Below are 13,768 nucleotides of genomic sequence, written 5' to 3'. Positions count from 1 at the left end.
CATTTGAAGGAGCAAAATTACCAGACATTTTAAGTTTAGTAACTTGTAACTGGATTAAACGTTTACATTGTTGACATATGAAGTAGGTCCCCGGGTGCAGGCCTCACCTGTCCACCCTTTTTGGAAACGTCTAAAACGAAATGAAAAATGATATAAGTATAACTTTGAAAGTGTCTTATGAGACTTTCTCCTTCTTTTAGAGGATTAGCGAAATTAGCAAAACGCCCTGCATAAAATCAATCATAAAAACAACAGGGTTTTATATCATATACCTATATGTAAAACCCTAATTGATGACAGATTCTGTATTATAACGATGCTGCATATAAACATCCCGGATTTATGTTGGTTTGCACGTAATTAGGTTAAATGGCGCATTTACTTTCCTTAAAAGGCAAATATGCCTAATTTTTCTTTTAAAAAGACAGTAGGTAATTAGGGTTACGACGGTTTTTAAACAAAGAATTGGGGTCAGCACGATTGACATTTCGTTTTTAGCTAATTGATTTGGTTTGGATGAACGTTTTTTTAGAACAAATGTCTAATTGTTGGATAATTTGAGGGTACTTAGCAGGCACGTGCGGTTTTTGATACACGGTTTAGATTTTGAAGTTTTGTCAATATTTTAGAGTTTTTATGAGCTTGTATGCTTTGTCGTCTACCTTAGGAGCTGAAACAAAGCCTTTGCCGCTGTGCTCTAATTCCATATAGCATTAAGGCGAACCGCCCCCAAACGGTATATACACCATTATTTTTAAGATGCAAAATTTTTTTTGTGCATGTAAATAGGTACATAGACGTATGTAAGATTAAATAATCTGCAAATGTATGCATATAACGTGATGCTGCATCAATGTACCCATGCGCCCTTCATTGATCTGCAAGAAACCGGGAAGGTGTAATACTCGACATGCGTTACGGCGTAATTCGTACGTTAGAGGAGCTATACTCGTATAAAATAGGTCAGTGATAGGTTAGGACAAAATCTATTGCTCTACAGCATCCCTTCCGCTACGGGTCGGGCAGTGGGCTAACGGTAGCGCAGTAGCAATTCGCAGGAGGAACAGCCGACCGCAATGGCTTCAGTATACGAATGTGCAAAGTAAGCGCCAGCTAATAAAAATGAAGTAACTTAACCACAAACTAATCGTTAACATATAAAAATATATGTATATACATGTGTATGTATGGTATGTGGCGTACAGATATACATAAGTATATATGTATATACCATAAACATAAATTTCTGAATTGTATAAAATGAAAGTGAACTAACAAGATTACTCCATAATGTTAAACACGCTTAACATAACAAAATCAATATAATATGAACCGCAATAATAAAACATTCTAACAATAAAAGCTAAAGGTAGTTCTTGCACGGCACTGGCGCGAGTTTTCTACTCTCCATGGACAGTGGCATGCAGCAATGTCAGTTCGATTGCGGCACCCGAGCGCTCACTTTTATTGTCTTCTTGCACATCTGCCTGTCGCTGCCCAACGGTAGGCAATATGCCGGTCTGTTTCCCTGAATGCCCTACATTCACCCAAATGCCTGCATCTACCACATTCGCTTGCTTTCTATTTAGTTGACGAGATAATCTTCATCCACAGCAAGTATATAGTGTTATTGTTTGTTGCAGGGTAGATTTTAATAAGATTCACATTTTTTAGTTCCTCTTTCTTTGCATTCGAGTAGACCTAGAGTAAACTTGTTAATAACGATCGTTTTCAGTATTGTTTTCAGCAAACAATATAATTGTAGTGCGGTCAAAATAAAACATATTAGCACCGCTATACGCTGTGACGATGCGCTAAATGAATAAAATTGTGTTCTAGAGTCGTCAGCGGGCACCAACGAAAAGAGACTTCTTCACAAACTTTTGGATCATTATAATGTGCTGGAGCGGCCTGTTGCAAACGAATCTGATCCTTTACAGCTCAGCTTTGGGCTTACATTAATGCAAATTATAGATGTAGTAAGTGATAATACCTACCATTTACCTATATCGCATAACTTGTACGGCCAATTTCTAGGATGAAAAAAATCAGCTACTGATCACCAACATCTGGCTCAAGTTGGTAAGAATTTTAATATTTATGAGTTTCCAAAATCGCAAACGTAAAACCGTTTAATAATAGATTAATTTGACGCCGTATGCACAGTTTCAATTCCAAAAATCAATACAAAACGACATGCTGGTTTAAAAACGTTTCATAGGTTCTCCGTTCGAACAACGCGTTGATTAAATCAAAGAACGCCCGACAGGTGCAATTGAAAGTTATAACGTTCCAAATTTTAAGCTATCTTCAAATTTTCAACTACAAAAGCTTCACGCGTAGCGTACGTTGTAAACATGTCAATATAGTTACGGGAAACGACCACTTTGTTCCTAATTGGGTTAAAATGTCATTGCCTACAAATTGGTTAGATGTGACTAAATAATTTAATAATAAATGAGTAGTTTGAGTCTCGATTAACGCGATTAAAACAACTCAATCGAGAGAGTAAACATCCGTGACTTTTAGGAATGGAACGACGTGAATCTCCGATGGAATACTTCAGAATATGGAGGCGTGAGAGATCTTCGCATTCCACCGCATCGCCTTTGGAAACCAGATGTACTTATGTACAACAGGTATTAATCCCTTTCCTTTCCTTATTTACGCCAAATTTTGCGTTATGCAGCGCCGACGAAGGTTTTGACGGCACATACCCTACGAACGTTGTTGTGAGAAACAACGGGAGTTGCTTATATGTTCCACCAGGCATATTCAAAAGTACTTGTAAAATTGATATTACATGGTTTCCGTTCGACGATCAACGATGCGAAATGAAATTTGGTAGTTGGACGTACGATGGTCTGCAAGTAGGTGGCCAATTGTTTTTGATATTTCGCCTTAATTTTACCGTTTTAGCTTGATTTGCAATTACAGGACGATGCTGGCGGAGATATAAGTAGTTTTATAACAAACGGCGAGTGGGATTTACTAGGTGACTTTATCTGAATTTTTCTGCGTCTAATAGTTTTTCCATTAGGAGTCCCCGGCAAAAGAAATGAAATTTATTATAATTGTTGTCCGGAGCCTTATATCGATATTACATTTTACATAATAATTCGTCGTCGAACCCTGTATTATTTTTTTAATTTAATAGTTCCGTGTGTATTAATAGCTTCCATGGCAGTACTGGGTTTTACACTGCCACCAGATTCTGGAGAAAAATTATCCCTGGGAGTGACTATTTTGTTGTCCCTCACAGTGTTCCTCAATATGGTCGCAGAAACTATGCCAGCCACTTCGGATGCGGTTCCTCTTCTAGGTATAACCGACATTATTCGCAAGTTTGTCAACTTCTATTTTAGGTACATATTTCAATTGCATTATGTTCATGGTAGCGTCTTCCGTGGTATCAACCATCCTCATTCTAAATTATCATCACCGTAACGCCGATACTCACGAAATGTCGGCATGGGTATGCTCGATACGTGTAAAATCTGCATTAACTTGATCTTCCAGATAAAAATTGTCTTTCTGTACTGGTTACCATGGGTATTACGTATGACTAAACCACGCCATAATTACGAATACCAAAATCCTAGTAAACCAGTACCGCTTGTTGCCGATCGTAAACCCTTAAATCTTCAAGACGTAGAACTGAAAGAACGTTCATCAAAAAGTCTACTAGCAAATGTATTAGATATCGATGACGATTTCAGACATAATCACAGAGGAGGAGGTACTCCAACCCCACTACCAAGCGCGGCGTTCTTTCGGACAGTATACAGGTAAGCAATTTTGTAACAAAACCCCAACTAGTAATTGACGATCGTTGCAGACAAAACGAAGACAACGGGAATGGCGGACGATTACACGAATCGCTTGTATCGAATCATACTTGCCTCGGAGCCGACTATGAACTAGCATTGATTCTTAAGGAAATTCGTTTCATTACGGATCAGTTGCGTAAGGAAGATGAGCACGCGGACGTAACTAGAGACTGGAAGTTCGCGGCCATGGTGGTTGATAGACTGTGCCTTATTATATTCACTTTATTCACGATCATCGCGACCCTTGCGGTGCTTTTTTCGGCACCGCACATTATAGTGTCGTAGCAATTCCGTGTTGAACTGCAATTCTTATGCCTCCTTGCCAGAACCCCACACTCAAGAGTTAATAGGTATCGCGTACGAATACTTGGGCACACGTCACTTTCGTCCTCGCTACTAACGATTGATTCCAAAGCTCGCGCTACCAACTCGTGCAATTTGTTTTAAATAGGTAATGATTTCCTTTCGGTCTCGTTCTCTTTAGGATTAACACAATAATACTGTGATAATTCGAGTTAAATATTGAGTTAGATTTTCACATATGAGCACTGCCTTGCAACGTACCACTGTTTAGAGAGCAAACATTTTTTTATTACACAAAGCTACTTTCGAAGTACCTACAAAGATTTTTTAAGCAACGCTCATATGTAAAACCGTGAGATGTTAACGCGCAGCGAAGAGCTCAACTACAGAGCTCTCTGCTTCGCATTGTTAATTGAAAAATTGTTAATGGCATTTTGTATTTTATGAATAACCTGTAGATACTCAAAATATCGCAAATTATATTTTTCTCGTAGATGAAAGGTATGATTAAAATTTCTAAAGGCAGTAAGGCATAAACGAAGAATAGGTATATATCTATAGGCGTCGATTTTATTATGGCGTTAACTTAGTTACGAGGTCATTTTTTTCGTACATCGTTTCAAGTCTAATACATATCAGTATGTATGTACTCAAAATTCTTTAATTTTCGAAATTGAACTTTTGGCTTTTTTCTCAAGTTCACACTGGCTACAACCTATCGGCACCTATGGATACGTTAGTGAATATAATTTTTTTCAAGAAGATTAGCATGCTATGTAGAATTTGAATTTCTCTATATCCTAATATATACCTACTTGAAGTTTAAATGTACTTGGAGAGAATGACTGGTACAAAAATGCACTTAAAATTCTTACATATCCTTTTCATGTAACGTTTTACCATTCTACACAATTAAACTTCTTGTATGGCACGAATTCGTACGACATCGCCTTTAAAATCCTAATTCATATAAAGTTTAAATGCAATTGACTCGTTCTTTTGACTCTCGTTTTAAAATGGAAGTTGCTCAATTTATAAAAACTTTACACCTGAAAACATTTTTAAACATACGGGAGTCGTCATATGGATCGAGATCGTACGCATTTAAACGTTTTTACTTGTTCATAGTCTCCACGATACATAAGACAATACGAGTCATGATGTTATTTTCACACCACTACCCAAAGAACCAGCATCTTTCCACAAAGGCAATACGTACATAGTACACAATACATTAAAATCTTGATCATATTTAGCTAGAGAATAAATGGATGAATGAAACATAATAGGTTAAGTTGAAACGCAGAGTCATCTATCTCTCCGAATGGTTAAAAAAACGGCTGACAGCAGTTGGATCGGGAGTATTTTGCAATACTGATTTTCGAAAAAATCGGTGCCGCACAATCTAAACACTCCTGTTTGATTATAAAACTGTTTCTGCAAATTTTCACAGTGGAGTAATAACATTTCATTGTTACTTATACTATTCTTACTTTTAAGAGTAATACAAATAATGACTGGTTTAAATTAAATATGTTTGAATAAACGACAATCCATTCTTGATCGCATCGCATCAAACACGGAACTTGGAAAAAGTGGAAAAGTTTAAAAGTCACAATTTCAAATCAATACACAGTTCTGTTTTGCAATGCGACAAGTATTGTTTTTTACCGCAATTGTTGTAATATTGTATCACAATGGATTGTACTTTGTTAAAAGAATTAACAATAAACGACTATTTCAAAAATGTTCCGTCTTTTAATATACGAGCGAAACCTAATAATTCAACCCCAAAACTAAGCCATTTGCGAAAAAGCTTTGTACCTATTTCACGAAGTCAAGTGAGTTCACCACTCCAGTGGCGGGTAGGTCGCAGAAAATTCACCCTCTCGCGAATAGTACAGATACACCCATGTCGCCTTTGTATACGCAAGTTCAAAATTATACAGCGATCGATTGTGCCAAAATCGTCATTGGCTCTTTTCCTTGCTCCTGCGCTTTTATAGTCTGCCATCTAGACATAGTCTAAATAATTAAATCCGTGGGGGTGGTGTCATACTAGGATGCACGCTGTCGTTCTCGGAATGACTCGAAGGGTGTGTGCGTGACCGTGCCAAAAGCGAGTGTCGTTGTGCTATGGTGAATAAAAACCATCATGTTACGATCACATAAGTGGTATTTAAAAGAGTTTCCCGTGGTGCGTCACGCGGAGACTCATACTCCTATTCTAAATATACACATGGACTTCATTTGCCGTGTATTGCCTCGATGATTTGGTAAGAACAGCTAAGAGCAGCGCTCGCGATGTTGAGGACTATAAAATTATTGCCGTTTTTGTTCTTCGCAATGAATCTAATCGTACTAGGTAAGATTGCCGGCACACCCACTGCTGCACGCTGAGCTACATGTAAACATTGCCCCTCCCCTCTAGTTCGAAACAAAGAATTGACGCCTTATTTCAACAATACCATTACTCCTCATCGCCCTTTATTTAGCATAATTGTTTCCAGTGTCCAAAGTCGTAAAGTATTTTTGGAGAATAAATTTTAGGTGGCTGTTCCGAAGACGAAGAACGTTTGGTGCGCGATCTATTCAGAGGATATAACAAGTTAATTCGGCCAGTTCAAAATATGACAGAAAAGGTTGATGTTCGCTTCGGCCTTGCCTTCGTTCAATTAATTAACGTGGTATGTACATTAAACATAAACATGAAATGGATTTTAGTTAACACGCTTTCAGAATGAGAAGAATCAAATTATGAAGTCAAACGTATGGTTACGTTTGGTGAGTCTCATTTCCCTTGGTTATAGATACTAATGAAACCTTTTAGGTGTGGAACGACTACCAGCTTCAATGGGACGAAGCTGACTACGGTGGAATAGCTGTACTGAGATTGCCTCCAGATAAAGTTTGGAAACCCGACATAGTGTTGTTTAACAAGTACGCATTGTGGTAAATATTTACGATTGGTCACTATAGGAGTGTAATTTTTCTAGTGCTGATGGGAATTATGAAGTAAGATACAAATCAAACGTTTTAATTTACCCGAACGGCGAGGTTTTGTGGGTACCTCCAGCAATTTATCAAAGTTCTTGTACAATAGATGTTACTTATTTTCCTTTTGATCAACAAATATGTATAATGAAATTTGGTTCTTGGACTTTTAATGGTGATCAGGTCTCCCTTGCGTTGTATAACAACAAAAACTTTGTAGATTTATCCGATTATTGGAAATCTGGTACGTGGGATATTATAGAAGTTCCCGCCTACCTCAACATATACGAGGGTCATCATCCTACGGAAACTGACATTACATTTTATATTATCATTCGTCGCAAAACTCTATTTTATACCGTCAATTTAATACTTCCTACAGTGCTAATATCGTTCCTATGCGTTCTCGTATTTTATTTACCAGCGGAGGCTGGCGAAAAGGTATGGCTAATCGACTACGACCCCTTTAACTCTAACGTCTTTTTATTAGGTTACGCTGGGAATAAGTATTTTACTATCTCTAGTGGTGTTCTTGCTGCTAGTATCAAAAATCCTGCCACCAACTTCCCTTGTGCTGCCGCTCATTGCAAAATACCTCCTGTTCACGTTTATCATGAACACAGTTAGTATCCTCGTTACAGTAGTTATAATTAATTGGAATTTCCGAGGTCCGCGAACACATAGGTTTGTTGAACCGAAACGCCCAACGTAGTTTATAAAATATTTTTTAGGATGCCTTCATGGATACGTTCGATTTTTTTAAATTACCTACCGGCTATGCTGTTGATGAAACGGCCTCGTAAAACGAGGCTTAGATGGATGATGGAAATGCCCGGCATGGGAGTACCACCTAATCCGTACGGCTCGCCGGCAGATATTCCCAAACATATAAGGTAAGTTTTACGGTTGTTTGACGGTTTTAACGTTATAATTTCAGTTCGATTGAGCCTCAGAGCAAAGTAGAAGTAATGGAACTCTCTGATCTGCACCATCCGAACTGTAAGATAAATAGAAAGCTCAATTCCGATTTAGGAGTAGGATCCGAAAGCTGTAGAAGAGAAAGTGAAAGTTCAGAATCAATTTTGCTAACGCCGGAGGTTTCGAAGGCAACGGAAGCGGTCGAATTTATCGCGGAGCATTTACGTAATGAAGATTTGTACATTCAGGTATGTCAAGAACTACGATTTGACCTTTTTTTCTTAATCTGGTGTGTTTCAGACAAGGGAAGATTGGAAGTATGTGGCTATGGTAATTGATAGATTACAACTGTACTTGTTCTTCATTGTAACAACTGCTGGCACTGTGGGAATCCTAATGGATGCACCTCATATATTTGAATACGTAGATCAAGATAGAATTATTGAACTATATCGGGGTAAATAGAACAAATTTTGGTGGCCTTTGTTCATAACAGTTGGCTTCCTTGTAATTGGCTAACAAAATCATGTGGCTTCCATGAGTGCGCATGGGATGGATCCACTACGTATAGCAGCTGCGGTTTTCAATTAGAGGTTTTCCTTCGTCACAATGTGGTGCCTCTTTACTCGATATCACAGTATTTTATATGACGGAATGTTACACATACTCACACACGCTTAAGTACCACACGCGCATGTGCACTATATAGTGATACATTAGTTCTAATACACGGTGAAACGCACTTCAAGAAGTATAAGTGGAAGAAAATTCGTTGAAACATTTTATTTAAACCGCAACAATCATTAAAAAAGACATAGTGACTGCCATTCGAAACTATTAGTTTGTGCAATCGTGCCCGGCCCATGACAGTTTCACTACACTTCTGTAGTGTACATTCAAGATCCACTGTTTTGACGAAAGCACATCTCCACCCGACCGCAGCGGCGACGAAGACGTACTACTAATTTAGTGAAACTGTGAACTAATACAACATCCCCGGGTGAGTTCGTGTCAACAGTCAAATATTAATACTGTAATATGTATAGACTATAGGGTAGACTAAAAAATACGGGCAGTGTTATACTGTAAATAATGTCGCACTACTTTTTTGGTTTTCATTTTTGAAGGAACTCGATCGCCGTGGCAATTTCATTGTTTATGTTTATTTATTAATATATAACATATTAATAAATAATGAAATAACGAAGGTGACTATAGAGTTCTAGCTTTATTGCTCTGACCGAACTGCCATATCAAACTGTTTCTTCCATAGGATTGACACTCAATACCTACTTCCTTTGCACACTGTAAAACGCAGTCTTACAACATTTCGAATGAAGAGGTAATAGACATAATGAATGTAATTAATATATAAATGATCGCTATAGGCACTATTAAATTGTTTTTTATAAACTTTTATAAGGGTCTTCCAAATTTACAGAGGTACCATACCATTTTTTTAAGATGCAGTTCTACGAAAAAACGTGCCAATAGTTATCAGAATCTTAATATCATATTGTTATTACATATAGTCTGTTACGACAAACGTAGAGATAACATTTTTAATAAACGCGTAGGACCCACATATAAGTACCGTATAGCGCTGCCTTGTGTTTCAAACACATTACCGCTTGAAACACAGAATTGACTATTTAATACAATCAATAATAATCATTTATCTGTTAAAATGTTAATGTACCAAACGGATGCATTTACAATAAAAATACGCAGAATAATTGTTATTATTCTTAGTTTAATTTGAAACAATGTTGTAACAGTACCTATTTTGATACTCAGGGCCTCAGAGCCGGATTTGTAATACAGAAAGTGTCTTGTTATGTGATGTGACGTGAGTTCTTTACGTTTAGAAATGCGAAGAAAACGTGATGATCTTGACGAAATTTGCCAAATTGATCGATAACTGGTTCAAAATTACGTCGCATATGTTACCCACCCGAACTGGCGTTAAATTCAATATGTCTGTTTAACATTTGTGTTGGGGTATCCAATTGTTAGATGCATCAATTGCCGTAAATTTCTATACCTATGTAAGATATAGACGTCAAAAAATCTCCGATGAAAAGCAGTTTGTACTATTTTGTCGTGTGGTAAATGGGGGTAACTAATATTTTTAACATGGATAATAATTTAATTGTTTTTGAAGAACATAAATTGTAATTATTAATTGTAACATATCACTACACGTATTACCTATCGTATTACGTAGTAATTCGAGTCGAATTTTAGGAAGAAGTACAATTGATAGCGGATGTACTGTTCTTCAATGCCACACTTGCACATAGACAGTATGTATCAGTCAAATAGAATAAATTGGATAATAAATAAATGGGGATATGTTTATAAAAACCCCTCAATACGTCGATTGACAATTTTGGTTGTGCAATTGTTTCAAAAAAGACCTTTTATCTAATATTATGTCATGTAACCGTGGCCAATACCAACGTTTTAGTTTATGGTATTCCTGTAGGTATACCTATTATTCAATTTATCGGTCTATGATGTTTCATCGTCGCCGTTTCATCGTTGCCGTTTCATCGCGGCCGTTTCATCGTGGGCCATTTCATCGTCGGCTTTGCATAGTACCTAGATCTGCGCATATTTTTATGGATTATTTACGATCAAAAATAAAATGGACCAACAAAAGGAATAAAATATTCTATTGCATCTAACGTTACCCTTATTGATGTAAATGAAATGAATAACTAACTAAAATTGCGTTAAGATTAGGTTTCATCGATAATTTTTCGCTCATGAATATATTTGCCCTATGGTTCGCAACTTAAAGCAAAATAATAACGGAATAACAAACAATGGGCGGTTGAATCCTAGCGACATGTTGTTCATAATAGGTATCTCTATAGCCTTTTGCACTTTCGAAGTCCATCTATCAACTTCCAAATGCTGGGAATTGGGATGATCAACTTCCAACTCTGTCTCCAGTCGTAGAGAGCAGCTCTGCATATAATCTTCGTGATTAAATACTCGGTCATATAAATTCTATATTTGGGGAGGAAGTAAACCTGGACGTCTACCAACGCCACGCCTATTTGATCGTCCGATGTAGTATCTTCTAACCAATCTAATAACGGTTGTAACTCGGCAGGCAACTCGTTCTCGTTAAGTGCAATCGAATATTTTATTCCTTTTGTAGGTCCGTTTTGATCTTGATATTAATTAACAGTAAAAATATGAACAGGCCCCCTTTGAAAAGCTGACGTTGAAACGGTCTACGATGAACCGGCCCACGATGAAATGGAGACGATGAAACGGCTACGATGAATCGGCGACGATGAAACGTCCTATCCCGGCACAGACCGCTTTTGTTGAAAAAAAAAGTGCATCTAAAAGTACAAATCAACGTTTTCGAAGGTTTTTTTTAACTCGTCTCCATTTACTCATTACCGAATTTTTTCCATTTGGCCGCCACACACTGCACTAGAAAATTTCGAAGAAAATAGTCGAGACAATTTATTTTGTGAATGGGTATATTTGCTACACAAATTTGCTGTAGTTAGCACACCTACGCATGGGCGATTCTGCCCGAGAGCTTTAGAGTTCTTCCTTTTATGTCTAACAATATGTGTACCAAATTTGGTTCCAATCGGTTCAGCCGGAAATGAGAGTACAGACAGACCCACAAATCGTATTTGTTATTTTTCACTCACAATTGATAACATAACACAAGCGCATCGCAGTTGGAAATGAACGCGAAACTCATTTCAATTTGCTTATATAGCAAACACCATTCTTTCTAGAATGTTCTCAATTGCTTAGGGCGCTTCAGAATGTTCTAGAAATTAACACGTCATATTTGTCCATGAAAGATTGCGTCATATCCGCCTTAGTTCTTTATCGCAGATAACTAATCTTTCATGGTGCCTCGATGTGTATCGGCATTTCTGAAATATTCGCTACACTCTTGAAACTGTTGCGGGCGACGGTTGTACCTCTGGTTTTATAGCGCGACCTTGATAGCGGTACTTGCACAACGCCCCTGCTCCTGTATGAACACACTTTACCAACCTTCGGATGTAGAAGGTAGATTTCTCTTAAGCGCCCAAACCAAAACTTGAATTCTTCGGCATATTCCGCTAGTGCCTCAAACAAATCTTTACATTCCTCACGGACAACACCAAAACGTGCCCGTGGTGTTCCAGAGTAATGTGCCATAAATTCCGTGAAAGTGAATTGTCGTGGTCTCGCTTGAATCACATTCGTTGCTTCCTGTTCCTCGGGTTCGTTCTGTCCCGCGTATATGGAACCAACCGATTGATCTGCACTACCACTGGTTTTCCTCGTGGTAGTCTCCGTATCCAATATATTGAGTCGTTATTCGCTTCACAACTATATACGGTCCTTCCCAAGCTCTTTGGAATTTTGGGTATTAGCCGCATCTCCTCTGGGGGCGACGGATGATCTCCATCGGTTGCAGTGCAACCAAACGTACATATTCCGATCGGAATTTGCCGGGATCCATCCTGAATTAAATATTTTTAATAATCAAAATGCAGATTTACCAGATTTACTGGAATCTGGTAGCACAGATCAGACCAGTTCAGTATCACCCGTTTAGGATGTTTAGCTTCGCCATGAAATTGTGACTACTAAGCCCCACCACCACGACAAGGTGCATCCCATGGTGGGGTCGGGTCTTGTATCAAACTTCAAACCACACGGCAACCTGAGTACCCGGCCAAACAACACGGAAGCTGGACTCCTGTAGTTTCCTACACCGCCGAACGGTTCGTCATCAGGAACAAATGCAGATATTCATCCCACGCTGATGGTGGGGCACAGCTTTTGACAAGTACTTCTCCATTGTGCTATTCATTCTAGCGTTCTACAATTTTGTCTGACTATGGGTGTAAAGCAGTGATTCTGGTCTTGCGAATGTCCAATATCGTCTCTGGTCAGAGTGTAGTTACAGGTGTACTCAAAATCTGCTAAAAAGTTCTTTTACCAGAACGTCTCCACAGTTGTCGCTTCTTGACTTGGTAGAGCATATGCTTCTGTCAATTTACTGAAATGGTCCATGGTCACCAAGATGTTTCCGGCAGCTGTCTCTGGGAAGGGACCTGTGACATCAAAGGCTACAGGTCACTTTCTTGAGCTGTCCGGAGTTCTTGGGGTGCCCAACCATCATGCACAGGTACTGTCCCACCGTGCAACTTGGATGACAGTCTCCGGGGTGCATTCAACTTGTTCGCTTCTTTCCTTTGATCCGTTCCGGTTTTCCCTGGCTATTGGTCGCGGTACTGTTGGGACATTCTTGTTCTGTGTCGGTTTTGACTACGGCAATACTCGTACATAAATTATTTACGTAGTTAGTTCATTTTGTACTGCATGAATATTATTTTGGAAACTGTCTCTCGTTTTAGACACTCTATATAGCATTTTGAATCCCTTATTTCTTGTTGACCGGCTTCGATTGTACCTTCCATTGATTGTTGACTTTTCAACCTGACCAGCTTGGAATTTAGCTTGCATGGTCTGTTGGCCGGGTTTCATCCCTTACCTTAAGTAACCGAAATTGTTCTTTTTTTCTCATGTCACTACCAGCATAAACTTCCACTAACTGCCACACAACCTCACCCCTGACACCAGCGTAACAAATTTAATTATGCGATTTATTTATTTATAAATAAAACAATAAATGTATAACATTCTTGAAATGAATTCACTTATAACAGTTAAAATATTAT

At 38.3% G+C, this 13,768-nt stretch overlaps 2 protein-coding genes across 3 annotated transcripts; both read left to right on the top strand.

Annotated features, from left to right (window-relative positions):
- Positions 1-1,038: 1,038 nt before the first annotated feature.
- Positions 1,039-5,875, top strand: LOC116166696 (neuronal acetylcholine receptor subunit alpha-7). 2 transcript variants are annotated; one of them, XM_031481767.1, is made up of 10 exons: positions 1,039-1,503; positions 1,840-1,979; positions 2,038-2,082; positions 2,530-2,639; positions 2,690-2,870; positions 2,920-2,995; positions 3,176-3,322; positions 3,366-3,475; positions 3,520-3,788; positions 3,839-5,875. In XM_031481767.1, exons 1-10 carry the CDS (start codon positions 1,410-1,412, stop codon positions 4,113-4,115), a joined length of 1,449 nt encoding a protein of 482 aa, XP_031337627.1. In that variant the 5' UTR covers positions 1,039-1,409; the 3' UTR covers positions 4,116-5,875. The 2 variants fall into 2 exon arrangements, with proteins under 2 accessions (XP_031337627.1, XP_031337626.1); XM_031481766.1 differs by having other exon boundaries at positions 3,041-3,322.
- A 296-nt stretch (positions 5,876-6,171) lies between these two features.
- On the top strand, positions 6,172-9,781 carry LOC116166697 (acetylcholine receptor subunit beta-like 1). The gene is made up of 9 exons (XM_031481769.1): positions 6,172-6,498; positions 6,684-6,820; positions 6,873-6,917; positions 6,964-7,073; positions 7,130-7,568; positions 7,618-7,811; positions 7,859-8,020; positions 8,065-8,293; positions 8,346-9,781. Exons 1-9 carry the CDS (start codon positions 6,438-6,440, stop codon positions 8,508-8,510), a joined length of 1,542 nt encoding a protein of 513 aa, XP_031337629.1. The 5' UTR covers positions 6,172-6,437; the 3' UTR covers positions 8,511-9,781.
- The last annotated feature ends 3,987 nt before the right edge of the window (positions 9,782-13,768 follow it).

Source organism: Photinus pyralis, unplaced genomic scaffold (assembly GCF_008802855.1).
Source record: "Photinus pyralis isolate 1611_PpyrPB1 unplaced genomic scaffold, Ppyr1.3 Ppyr1.4_LG3b, whole genome shotgun sequence".
Classification (NCBI taxonomy): Eukaryota; Metazoa; Arthropoda; class Insecta; order Coleoptera; family Lampyridae; genus Photinus; species Photinus pyralis.
This window is presented reverse-complemented; position numbering and strand designations above follow the sequence as displayed.

Coding starts and splice junctions, on each gene's coding strand:
- LOC116166696 (XM_031481766.1), top strand. CDS start 1,410: ATGGACAGTGGCATGCAGCAATGTCAGTTCGATTGCGGCACCCGAGCG. Junction 2,871..2,919: donor GGACGTACGATGGTCTGCAA/GTAGGTGGCCAA, acceptor TTACCGTTTTAG/CTTGATTTGCAATTACAGGA. Junction 3,323..3,365: donor GGATGCGGTTCCTCTTCTAG/GTATAACCGACA, acceptor CTTCTATTTTAG/GTACATATTTCAATTGCATT.
- LOC116166697 (XM_031481769.1), top strand. CDS start 6,438: ATGTTGAGGACTATAAAATTATTGCCGTTTTTGTTCTTCGCAATGAAT. Junction 6,499..6,683: donor AATGAATCTAATCGTACTAG/GTAAGATTGCCG, acceptor AATAAATTTTAG/GTGGCTGTTCCGAAGACGAA. Junction 7,569..7,617: donor CAGCGGAGGCTGGCGAAAAG/GTATGGCTAATC, acceptor TCTTTTTATTAG/GTTACGCTGGGAATAAGTAT.